Consider the following 12,761-nt stretch of genomic DNA (forward strand, 5'->3'; position numbering starts at 1 on the left):
GCAACTTGTAGACAGGGGGACCTGCCTGCAGGAGGGCCATAGATAACACTGAAGACTGTGCGTCGTCCCCCCCCCCCCCGCCTTTCCCCACATCCCAACAACACCAGCCTCATAGTCTTTGGAACAGATTCTGATGAGGGAAGGGTCCAATAAGGTTAATACCCCCCCTTTGATCTCTGTCAAGGCAAGAATTAATTTACATTTCAGATGAAAAAGGTTGACAGCATGAAAAGGCGTCTTGTTTCTGGTATGTGAATGTGCTGGTAATAGATCGGGAATTCTGAAAGGAAGTTCTGAGGAAGCTAAAGGGATAAGCCTCAGTGCTGCTTTTACTGGGAAGGAGATGAAAGGGAAACAAATCTCAGTATCAGCCGCGCTGTAGAAACAAGTAGGCCAAGTGCTTCCTAAATTTCAAGACCACCTTTCTTCCTCCCCACCCCTGTAACATTCTCCTTTTCTTTTCTTTTCGTTTTTTTTCCAGAGACATATATTTTAATTAGATAGTTCTTTGAATGCCTAGGTAACAAGTGCAACCGATGCACTTCGTATAATCAAAATTCCTCGTGCTTTCAGTGTTAGGCTGATCATATTTCTTGTGAATGAAACATTGTCCCTTAATTACAACCCCATTGTGAGCATTGGGGGGGTGGGGTCTTCGAAACACCAAGCAGTGTTGATTTAACACAAGCATTCCTGTGCTTTTAAAATAAATTATTTGACTACCCATCAATAAACATTCCACGAGTGGCTTGTGAAGGCAATACGGAAAACACAGGATGCAATAATTAAAATCAGCAGTAAGTGATAAAAGGGGGAGGGGGAGATAACCTTTCCTTATAACAAAGACAGTATAACTAGTTTACGGTTTGTATTGAAACCACACTAAGCCACAGCAGTCCACAGCAGATTCAAAATGTTATTTAGAAACTGGGATGAATAACAAAAGTCTTCATCTGGCACTGAAAGAGCCATAGAAAAGGCATCATACAGTGGTACCTCAGCTTAAGTACTTAATTTGTTCTGGAGGTCCGTTCTTAACCTGAAACTGTTCTTAACCTGAAGCACCACTTTAGCTAATGGGGCCTCCTGCTGCTGCCGCGCTGCCGGAGCCCGATTTCTGTTCTCATCCTGAAGCAAACTTCTTAACCTGAAGCACTATTTCTGGGTTAGCGGAGTGTGTAACCTGAAGCGTATGTAACCTGAAGCGTATGCAACCCGAGGTACCACTGTACTCTGAGCATCGCACATCTGTAGTCTAGCAAAACCAGGCGGGAAATGGCTACACATAGTAATCGCTGCTTATATTTTGGAAATATGGATGTAGAGATAAACAAGTGGGACTTGCCTTAACCTGTTGCTGCGAAGAGTGCTTCTGCTCTTGGTTCCTCCCATTCCACTCCATTCTCCCTTTCCTGGTTTTCCATTCCACATCCCCAACATTCGCGCAGCACCCCATGTCCAGGAAACACATTCACACACACACCTTCATAACAAAGCTGCTCTCCTCAAGGATGGAGGAAACAACACTATCTTATTGCTATCATTAGTGCTTTTCTTGCTTCAAAAATATATACAGTGGTACCTCAGGTTACATACGCTTCAGGTTACAGACTCCTCTAACCCAGAAACAGTATCTCGGGTTAAGAACTTTGCTTCAGGTTGAGAACAGAATTCGTGCTCTGGTGGCGCGGCGGCAGCAGGAGGCCCCATTAGCTAAAGTGGTGCTTCAGGTTAAGAACAGTTTCAGGTTAAGAATGGACCTCCGGAACAAATTAAATACTCAACCCGAGGTACCACTGTATGCGATGCAGGTACGCATCTATCGATATACATATTGTGTGTGCCAGCACAAAATGGCTGCTGTAAAGAGTAGCCGGCCTACCATACCAGTGGTGCGATTTGTTTGGGGCAAAAGTGCCCATGAGTACCCGATAAATAAAATGGTTAAGATAATATATAACTTGCTTTATTCGCAGGAATAAATATCCACCTTAACGCTATGTATTCGGTGGTCTGTGTTTGCCTGAGCTTGAGTCTGGACTAAGGATTCTGAGCCCTTGTGTTCTGATTCGATACATGATATCCAATCTCAGAACATTTCAGGATTTGGGCCTCTGCCATTGGCCCTTAAACTCTGAGTCATGATTCACAGCTTGGAAGTTTAGACAGCCAATGGCATTGGTAGTAGGAGGGGCCTAGGCCTTCAGAAATGTATATAAGCAGTTGCTTTGCCCCTGTTGTCTAGTTCTGTTAGTTCAATAAAGGTTCTTGCTGCTATCACTGTGTCTTGCCTCGTGGGAACCCACCTACACTTGATATAACTTGCTCCATTCGCAGGAATAAATATCCATGTTAAAGCATCCAATCTGATACCATGACAAGCCACTTTTCTGGGAACTAGAATTTGATTTAGAAATGTTTGTTGTCCTTGCTACGCTTCGTCAACTGTGGGCTGTCATGCCTAACAGGGAATGCACGTATTTGTGTCTTGAGGTGGCTCACGTTGCACTAGCCTCCAGCAGAACGGGAAAGGCTCACAGCCACAGGGCCTGGTTTCGTGGGCAGCACTGGGAAGGGCACGTAAGCCTCCCCTCAAGCAAAGCACCCCTCCCTCCACCTGCCCTTCATTGCTGAACTTCGGTCATTAACATACCGTTATTTTTATTTCAGAGATCTTAGCATATGGGATACAACTCAACTCACCCACCTAGAAATACACTTTGCCTCCTCTGCTTTTGTTAAAAAAATTCTGGTGCTGTCCCTGCCTGTTTTACTTATGGCCTGCCTTATCAAGTGCTACAAGGAGGAACAGCTGGTGCCCAACTATCAAAACCCGTCCCGAGGCAACTGCCTGGCAACCACAGTATCAAACTTCGAAAACAGCTGTGCCTTCCTCTGGGAGCGGTGCTGTCTGAGCATCAATGCAGGGCACAGCGAGTGATAAATATGCCATTCCTTCTGAGCCTGGCAGAAATGTGGAGTCGTTTTCCAAGTGCCGGCTACAGAGGATCAGATGCATACATTGGCTGAATATGTGAATCGGTCCATTTGAGCATCAAAAAACCCTTTTATTATTGAATGTGTTTCTAGAAGCAGCACCCCTCCTCGTGCACGTGGTGGGGAGTGCCTTCTAAGGCCTCACACACCTATGGCAGGTATGGACTGAGTGCCCCTGCCCCACAACCATGGGAGAGGGGTGATGAGCTCAGCCTCGCAATGGGAATCTCTGTGTTCGGAGGCAACCCTAGAGTATAAACACTGCAGTATAAACAAAGCTCTCTCAGGCTGCATGGTATATGATCCTAGGAAAAGCATTTCCTTATGAATACTACCAGGGAACCTGCATCCTCATAGCAATAATAATGCAAGAGGGACAGGACTGGAATGGAAAGGTAAAGGCAAAAAGGTAAAGGACCCCTGGATGATTAAGTCCAGTCAAAGGTGACTTTGGGGTTGCGGTGCTCATCTCGCTTTCAGGCCGAGGGAGCTGGCATTTGTCCACAGACAGCTTTCCGGGTCATGTGGCCAGCAGGACTAAACCATTTCTGGCACAATGGAACTCCATGATGGAAACAAGAGTGCATGGAAATGCTGTTTACCTTCCCGCCGCAGCGGTACCTATTTATCTACTTGCACTGGCGTGCTTTCGAACTGCTAGGTTGGCAGGAGCTGGGACACCCCTTTGCAGGGAATCGAAACCAACCTTATGATCAGCAAGCCCAAGAGGCTCAGTGGTTTAGACCACGGCGCCACCCGCATCTCATTGGAATGGGAAGACGTAGGTATTGTATAGGCTGACAAAGCACCACCTCACAGTTTTTGACTTTTTCCAATTTTGGGTGATTCCCTTCAAGCTTCCTGTGTCACAGCCCAGGCTATTTGGAAGCATCCCTCAGCGGAGAATTTCCAGGGAATTGTGGGCAGGGTATATATATATATATATATATATATATATATATATATATATATATAAGCAAAAACTTGGAGGAACTGAGTTCCCTTACCTTTTTAAAATTCTTCTTCTTCTTCTTATTATTATTATAGTGGTACCTTGGGTTAAGTACTTAATTCATTCTGGAGGTCCGTTTTTAACCTGAAACTGTTCTTAACCTGAAGCACCACTTTAGCTAATGGGACCTCCCGCCGCCGCTGCACAATTTCTGTTCTAATCCTGAAGCAAATTTCTTAACCCGAGGTACTATTTCTGGGTTAGCGGAGTCTGTAAACTGAAGCGTATGTAACCTGAAGCGTATGTAACCTGAGGTACCACTGTATTATTATTTGGTCTGGGGGGCCTGGAACAGATATACACCCAATGCCTGAGCCAAAAATCCACCTATATCAATGAAGTTGTGGCCATTTCTAACCCAGATCATCGTCTGCTTGAGTTTATTAATCACATCTTACATGTAGCCACTGCATGGGGGTGCGGGTGCGGTGGCATCACGACTCGGCCCACAATAATAAACAAACAAATAACCTTTGTGTTGAACTCCCCCATTTTTATTTTTATTTTATTATTTGCCTCAAAAAAAACACCTGGTGGCGGGGTGTGTGTGTGTGCTGTGAGGAAGAGGCAGGTGGGGAAGTTCTGCACACTCACCTCTAGTCTAGAGCATGTCAAGGCTTTCCTCATATCGGTCCCATTTATTTCAGAGTTCCTAACTGAATGCACCGTGACTACCTCTTATAAAAAATGGTATGAATCTGCCTATTCTAAAGATGTACAGTGTTACCTCTGGTTATGTAGAACTTAATTCATTCCAGAGGTCCGTTCTTAACCTGAAACTGTTCTTAACCTGAAGCACCACTTTAGCTAATGGGGCCTCCCGCCGCCGCGCGATTTCTGTTCTCATCCTGAAGCAAAGTTCTTAACCCAAGGTAATATTTCTGGGTTAGCAGAGTCTGTAACCTGAAGCTTATGTAACCTGAAGCGTATGTAACCCAAGGTACCACTGTATTGCCCCATTGGATAATGAGCACCTTACCACCTTGTTTGCTTTTTGTGAAGAAAAGTTTTTTTAAAAAACCATACCAAGGGTTTTCCCCCAAAAGGGTAAAGGTAAAGGGACCCCTGACCATTAGGTCCAGTTGTGACCGACTCTGGGGTTGCGGCGCTCATCTCACTTTATTGGCTGAGGGAGCTGACATACAGCTTCCGTGTCATGTGGCCAGCATGACGAAGCCGCTTCTGGCAAACCAGAGCAGCGCATGGAAACGCCGTTTACCTTCCCACTGGAGCGGTACCTATTTATCTACTTGCACTTTGACGTGCTTTCAAACTGCTAGGTTGGCAGGAGCAGGGACCGAGCAACGGGAGCTCACCTTGTCGTGGGGATTCGAACCGCCGACCTTCCGATCGGCAAGCCCTAGGCTCTGTGGTTTAACCCACAGCGCCACCCGCGTCCCTCCCCAAAGGGTAGCAATGATATAATACAGAATGCTGGGATGCCTGTAAGACTGACAATAGGGCTGCTGTATTATGAGTTGAGCCATGTGGATCCTGGTCAGAGCCAGCTCCTCCACCAGGTGCCTGAATGCTGAATTTGAACTTCAGGCACAGGGAAGCCAGCAGCCAGGAGAAGCGCGTTTAAGTTCCTTTTGTTTTGGCTGCGCTTGATTTCTGCCAGACACAAACACTGACATGGGAAGTTACCCGCAGTAAAATAGGTGTCAGCTGTGAAAATATTGTTTTAATTACCTGCTTGAATATGAATAGCAGCACCAGTTCTTCTGTTCTTTATATCCTTGAACTTCCTGCGTGCATCATATCCTCTCCAGGCTAAAAATACAAAGCCATGTGTTGTGAATTACGTTCGCTTTAAAGGAAAGGCTGCCGCAGAGTCAGAAAAACGGGCCACCGTTTTGATCCCTTCTGCCCTCAGCCTTCTTCCTCAACCCACCAAAGCGCTCTCCCGGTGAAGTGGCCTGTTGAATGCTGGGCTCATGAGTGAAGTAGGTTTAAGGAGCTCCCTACGGCTTCAAACAGTTCCCTCAGCCTTTCTGTCACAGCGTGGGCTCTTTGATTACGTTTGCCACCTCCCCCAGTGGGAAGAAAAACAGTGGCCGAACGCTTGTTTGCATGTGTTGAGTTGTTTGAATATATGCAAATTCAGAACATGGTGCCCTGTGCTTTACCAACTAAGGGTGAACCATTGTTGTTTTTCAAAGGTCAGGGTAGGGGCAACCTTTTAGCCCCCACATCCTGACACAGAACAAGCCGTTTTAATACAAGAAATGCACCCGTTACATCTTGATGTGATGAAGCACATAGCAGACCAATGCCACCCCTCATGTTTGTGCCAGCACAAGATGCTCTCTAATATATTTCCAGCTTTTGGGATCTGAACTAGGCTACAATCTGCAGCAACATCTGTCTGCCTGCACTGGAGGTCAGCTGTGAAGCTGACGTAATGGAAAGCATTTAGGAGCACCATCAGCTGCGGACTATGGGATGCCACTGTGTTCCTGTTTAAATAGGAACCTTTCCTCCCGTCTTAGCAAAAAAAATGGACAGGGCAGAGAGAGACAGAGGCAGGGCTGAGTAACAGATAGCCCACAAGTCTCACCGAACCCTTCTGCGCATCAGGTTAGAGGGCCTCTCCTCCTCCCAGAGGGGTTGTGAGCGGGAGCAGCCTCCAGCCAACCAATAGGGCCAGCTGGTGGGCGGGGCTAGCTGCGTTTAAACAGCCGCGGCAGCGCTCAGCTCCCATTCAGTTCCTTCTTTCTTCGGATCTTCCGCCCTCCCTCTCTCTTAGGTCAGCTTCTTTTGCATATTGACCTTGCCTTGGACTTCGGTTGGTTGCCTTGGTTGGTTGCCCAAGAGGCCTGGTAGGCCTTTTTTTTATCCATTTGGCAAATTGGCACCAGCCTCTTGGTTTTTCCGCCTACCTTGTAGCAATTCGCCACAGCTTTCTGGTACTGGCGGTTAGGCATTGGAATATGTGTGCTGTGTTGGAGGATTGGGTATGCGCCATCCTCTACCCCTCCTCTTTTGGGTATTCCGTTAAAGGAATCTGGCGGTCGTGGTTCCTGTCCGATGCCCTGCTGGTGGCTAGGGCCATGGCACGACCCCCGGTGACATCATGGGGAAGCTTCCAGTTGTTTTTGCATCAACATTCTCCTTCCATTGGTTGTTAATTGGTTGGGAGCAAGCATGGTGTAGTGGTTAAGAGTGGTAGACTCGTAATCTGGGGAACCGGGTTCGCGTCTCCGCTCCTCCACATGCAGCTGCTGGGTGACCTTGGGCTAGTCACACTTCTCTGAAGTCTCTCAGTCCCACTCACCTCACAGACTGTTTATTGTTGGGGAGGAAGGGAAAGGAGATTGGGAGCTGCTTTGAGACTCCTTCGGGTAGTGATAAAGCAGGATATAAAATGCAAACTCTTCTTCTTCTTCTCAACCCCAATATGACTCCCAGCTGTGCAGGGTGGAGTCTTGTATTGCTGTTTCATCCAATGCCTAAGCCAATACTACTCACATGCTGTAACCAATAAAAGTTGTGGCCTGATTTTGCCCATTAACCTAAAATAATGTGTCTTTGTGTCTTACTATAATCCTATGCGGTTGGAGAGTCCTCGACTCACAAGTGACTCACGCTTGCTTTCAACCCAGTAAAGCACTCTCTCTCAACGTGAAAGGAGACAACCCTGGAGGCAGAGGCCTATAAGGAACAATGTCCTTGCTTTCTTTGGCTCTGAGGGAAGGCACCTGCCAGATCAGAAGCTGCTTTCGGCCTTGCACTGCTCATCAGCAGGCAAAAACACAGCATACAACTCTAGCATCTCCCCCCAGTGTAAAATACAAATGATAAAATTCCTCTGTGAGGTCTCTTTCATGTGCTGAGAGACTATCCTTCTTGATGACTGTAGCCTTTAAAAACATCTGAAAGGTGTTTTCAAGGGCAGGTTATATGGAGTTATCCCATCCTGGATAGCTCATTCATGAGATCCTTAATCTCAGGGTTGTGGGTTGGTTAAAAGAGTCCTGGGTTGCAGGAGGCTGGGCTCGTGGCATAGCGGGGGTTGGGCACAGGGGCGGTTGCCTCGGGTGCAAAATTGTTAGGGGTGCAAAATTTCAGCACCTGGTGCTGCCTCAATCCAGCTGAGTGTTTCTGTCGTTGGGCTCCACTGAAAACGGCTTCTCAATGAGAACCAAGAAGTGGTTCTTCTCCAGACAACGGAATGACTCTTATCACTGCGGCTGTGGTCTCCCAGGTGATGCAGATGCCATTGGGCAGCTGAATGCAGATGCGTACCCTGTACGTTTCCCTCTGTGCGGCCCCGGGCACTGACAACCCACGCTACGCCACTGATTGGACTGGATGAGCCTTGTGGTCCCTGCCAACTCTATGATTCTATAATACATGCAGAGCATACAGTAGGCCACTGAAAAAAATGCAGAAATGGCAGGCAGTTTGTTGGGGATTCTTTTGTGTCCTTAAACAAATCCCTCCTATGTTGAGCATCCTAAGAAGTCTAACATAGCCTCTAGACCAAACAGGTTCTGCATTCAAACTGAAGGAATATACGGCATTCCAGAAACAGGCCCAGCAGACACAGCAATCATTTGGAATGTAGATGTGTGTACTCTTTCCTTAAAAAAATCAACATCACACCAGGCAGCCCCTCATTTCTCTTGTGTGCTTCATAGCCCAGAAGAGACAATTAACAGCACTGTTCTTCTTTTGTTTACAGGCAAAGCCTATAAATGTGTTTAAGCAAAGACATTAGCGATTACAAAGTTGATAAGTTAGCAATGAATCTGCGTAATGCTGGCATCAGTTAACTGGAGAGGAAGAACCCACCACATGTTATTTGGGGTTTAACATCCAGCTATTAAGAAAACGAATAGGCAATTTGTGTGCAATTTAACAGCTTGAAACTCTGGGATCATCTATGATATAGGGAAACTCGGGAACATTTACCTGACTGAATGGCAATGGCACTGTTTGTTCTTTTCTCTTTGAGTTTCTTGTACCTCCTAGCTCCAAGCCATCCTTTCGTATAAGCCTGCATAGTCACCACCCTGCCTATAACTTCACGCAGAAACAAGTTCAGTTGTTCAACGTGGTAATATTTCAAGAAAACCTGCAATGAAACCAACAAGGTCAAACGTGATGTGACACCTAAGTACGAGAAAATAATTAACGAGGGAGTTCTGGACACTGGAGGGTGATAGCAAAAGGAACAGTGATGCTGGCTGTTGCATTGTCAAGTACATTGCCACATTGCTTGTAAATGAATGTGTAGCATAGCATTTCTTTATGGTGATGGCTGTTATTATTTCCTAGGCTGGGTTCTGGCAAGTTTGCATTTAAAAGCGAATGTACCAAAGTCACACTATGCAAAACGATATGAGAACCAAAACACAGCCATCGTTCAAACTCCTTTAAATTTTGCAGCACGGCTACCCAGCCAATCAATGTATACAAAAATGCATATGTTAAAATGCTGGGCAGAAATGCGTATATTAGTGAAAATAATGCATGATGTATGGAGATATGTGTACGACCGGAAAAACTGCATACAAACATGTGTCTATTAGGAGAAATGCACACTAAAATCCTGGTGCTTCATGAGGCTTAAAAAAAAAATCTCCCACATTTAAGCAGCAATTTGTTAATCACATTTATGATTGGCAAAATGAGAAACTGAGAGATTGAAATGGATAGGTCCATCCATCCCTATAGCAAACAGGTTCTCCTCCACCCACCCACCATGAAAAACAGCTTCTTTTTACTGAGCTCAGTTCTCACTCTCCTGGTGGCATAACTGAGAGAATGACAAATCCTTCACCCAACTGACCTGTGAGTACCCCCAAACCTTATTACTTTTGGGAGTAAAGCAACAATACCTGTGGTGAGTTACTTGAAATGTGGGTGGGGGGTTGAGGTGTAGAAAGAAAGGCAACCTAATCTTCCCTCAGTGTTTCTTTCTACAGTTAGTAAAGGGTAAAGGGACCCCTGACCATTAGGTCCAGTCGTGACTGACTCTGGAGTTGTGGCGCTCATCTCGCTTTGCTGGCCGAGGGAGCCAGCATACAGCTTCCGGGTCATGTGGCCAGCATGACTAAGCCGCTTCTGGCAAGCCAGAGCAGCGCACAGAAGCGCCGTTTACCTTCCTGCTGGAGCGGTACCTATTTATCTACTTGCACTTTGACGTGCTTTCGAACTGCTAGGTTGGCAGGAGCAGGGACCGAGCAACGGGAGCTCACCCTGTCACGGGGATTCGAACCACCAACCTTCTGATTGGCAAGTCCTAGGCTCTGTGGTTTAACCTACAGCGCCACCCGCGTCCCTGTTGAATCAACCCTTAAGTTGCACCATTAAGCTCTGCTGAGAACATAACAGGAGCACCACATACTATTTTAAGCATTGGTCCTATTTTGCTTTGCCTGTGGAACATCCTTGATTGCAAAAGCTACTGCCCCAGAAGGTCCCTTGTTTCCCCAAATCTTATAGCAAAAGGAGCAGGAGGCAGCATTCCTCAAGGCTGGCGCATCTCCAAAGAACAGTGAGGGGCCACAATGTCATCTGTGTGCATATGTATGTCTGAGAAAGTGTGTGTTGTGAGTGTGGACATCCCTTCTCTGCAAAAGCAGTGCTGCTGTCTGGAAGAAAACAAGTTCACAATCTGTGGGAATCTGTTGTGAGAAGGACAGTCAGCTGTCAAACACAGAAAAGATAAACGGATTCCTTCTCCCATCCCCTTTGCAGGCAGGTGTGTTACAAGGCTGCCATATTGAATGTACCTTTTGCTCTAAACAAAGCGGGATAGAACTTATCCTACCTTTGTTTTCCCGAGAGCCCATTTCTCCAGCTTGGCTTTCTGCAGAATAGCAACACAGCTTTCTTTGCTGGGCAGAGGAGTTTCGTGTGCTTTGAAAGCAATGTAATAATACCTACGGAAACAGAAAGGACAAAGAAAGAAAATGCTGCTGTGCTGGTTGGTGAACAGTGTGTCTGTCTCTCTCTGTGTGTGAACCCCACAAAATCCACAGTTGCTTTATTAGCACCAAACATAATGTCACAAAACTGTGAGTTAGCTTTCAAGTTCCCCAGAACTCTTTTTCAAGTTGATGTTACACAAAGCAGTCTCTCTCTCTCTCTCTCTCTCTCTCTCTCTCTCTCTCTCTCTCTCTCTCTCTGTGTGTGTGTGTGCGCGCGCCTGGAAGGAGAGATAGCAATAACAACAATAATATAAAAAAGGACAAAATGAAGATGATTACAGTGGTACCTTGGGTTAAGAACTTAATTCGTTCTGGAGGTCCATTCTTAACTGGAAACTGTTCTTAACCTGAGGTACCACTTTAGCTAATGGGGCGTCCCGCTGCCGCTGCGCGATTTCTGTTCTCATCCTGAAGCAAAGTTCTTAACCCGAGGTACTATTTCTGGGTTAGCACAGTCTGTAACCTGAAGCGTCTGTAACCCAAGGTACCACTGTAGTATTATAGGCAAATCCCCCCTCCCCTCTTTGCTTTGATAGCCTTAAGTCTCAATAAATGTAATAGGTGTTATTGTGAGCAACTAGGTGCAGGAGTTGGAGATGTCAGCATAAATCCACTCACTTCCTATGCATGCCAGCTCCTAGCCACTTGGGGTTCTGAGCTTGGTTCTGAGCAAACTGCAATAGGTACTCAGTGTTTGGCAGCCAATACAAATGATCAGCTGGTTGCAGGCAATAGATGGCCCACTTGTGAATTTAAAGTATTTTCCCCACCTTAGGTCCTGTCATCTGGAGCAGGCCAAGCCAGGAGCAGCCTGCATGATGTTTTTCAAATGTTGCTGTACTACAACTCCCATGATTACAGACCATTGGCCGTGTTGGCTAGAGCTAATGGGAGCTGGAGTCCTCAAAACTTATGAAGGGCAATATGTTGACTATGTCTATTGTCAAATATAATTATCTTAGGACTGCTGGTTGATTGTAGGCTCTTTATAAATTTTGTTAAATTTGTATCTAAGCTTTCAACTAGTTGATTATTGTTTAAATAACTTATTTTAATAACTTTATTTAAGTTATTTATTTAAGTTAAATAAACTTTATTTAATTATTTAATAACTTTAAATAACTTATTGAAATTTAATAAAGCAATGTCCCAGAGCTGCCCTCCTTTTACCCTTTCCAAGATCAGTGGCACTTGTCTGTTACTTTCAAGTGGGGATTTTTTTTTCCAGGTTCACCCCCCCTCCCCAAATTCCATTCTAATATCCAGCAGATAATTGCTAGCCATTTTTTTAGCACACCGACAGTGAAATATGGCTAAGCTTGAGATTCTGTTAGTGTGTGTCAGGGCTACAATTAGTTTACAATAAAAATGATTTCCATATCTATCTTCATTAAGGAAGGAAGGAAGGAAGGAAGGAAGGAAGGAAGGAGGGAGGGAAGGAAGGAAGGAAGAAAGAACCACATATTCCCAGTGCATCTTGAACATGGCTCTAGAAATTAAGAATACCGGTAATTGGAAAGTTAAAGGTAAATGACATTGTCCATCAAACTGCTGAAGTGTTCTCTAGGTCCCAAAAGAGAGATGAAGATTCTTCCTCCCCTTGGCCTTGAAGTGCCTACTTCAGTGGGACTTGCTTCTGAGTAAACCTATATTGGATTGCCCTGTCAACTTCCCAAGGCTAGGAGACACATATCAAGGACTTCTGACCTGTCTTAGCTTTGCTTGGGACTTCCAAGGGAGGTTGGGTTGAAGTTGTGGCACTTACAGGAAAAGGGCAGAGTCACATTTAGACCAATAATCAAGTCAAGGTT

At 45.6% G+C, this 12,761-nt stretch overlaps 1 protein-coding gene across 1 annotated transcript in view; it reads right to left on the minus strand.

Annotated features, from left to right (window-relative positions):
- The window catches only part of MYO3B (myosin IIIB), a 259,294-nt gene that overhangs the window by 82,582 nt on the left and 163,951 nt on the right, over positions 1-12,761 (minus strand). The window contains exons 26-28 of the mRNA XM_053375945.1: positions 10,791-10,902; positions 8,927-9,089; positions 5,702-5,782 (exon numbers count right to left, since the gene is read on the minus strand). Coding sequence (XP_053231920.1) covers positions 5,702-5,782; positions 8,927-9,089; positions 10,791-10,902 — 356 coding nt within the window. The remainder of the gene's footprint in view (positions 1-5,701; positions 5,783-8,926; positions 9,090-10,790; positions 10,903-12,761) is intronic.

Source organism: Podarcis raffonei, chromosome 1 (assembly GCF_027172205.1).
Source record: "Podarcis raffonei isolate rPodRaf1 chromosome 1, rPodRaf1.pri, whole genome shotgun sequence".
NCBI classification, from domain to species: domain Eukaryota; kingdom Metazoa; phylum Chordata; class Lepidosauria; order Squamata; family Lacertidae; genus Podarcis; species Podarcis raffonei.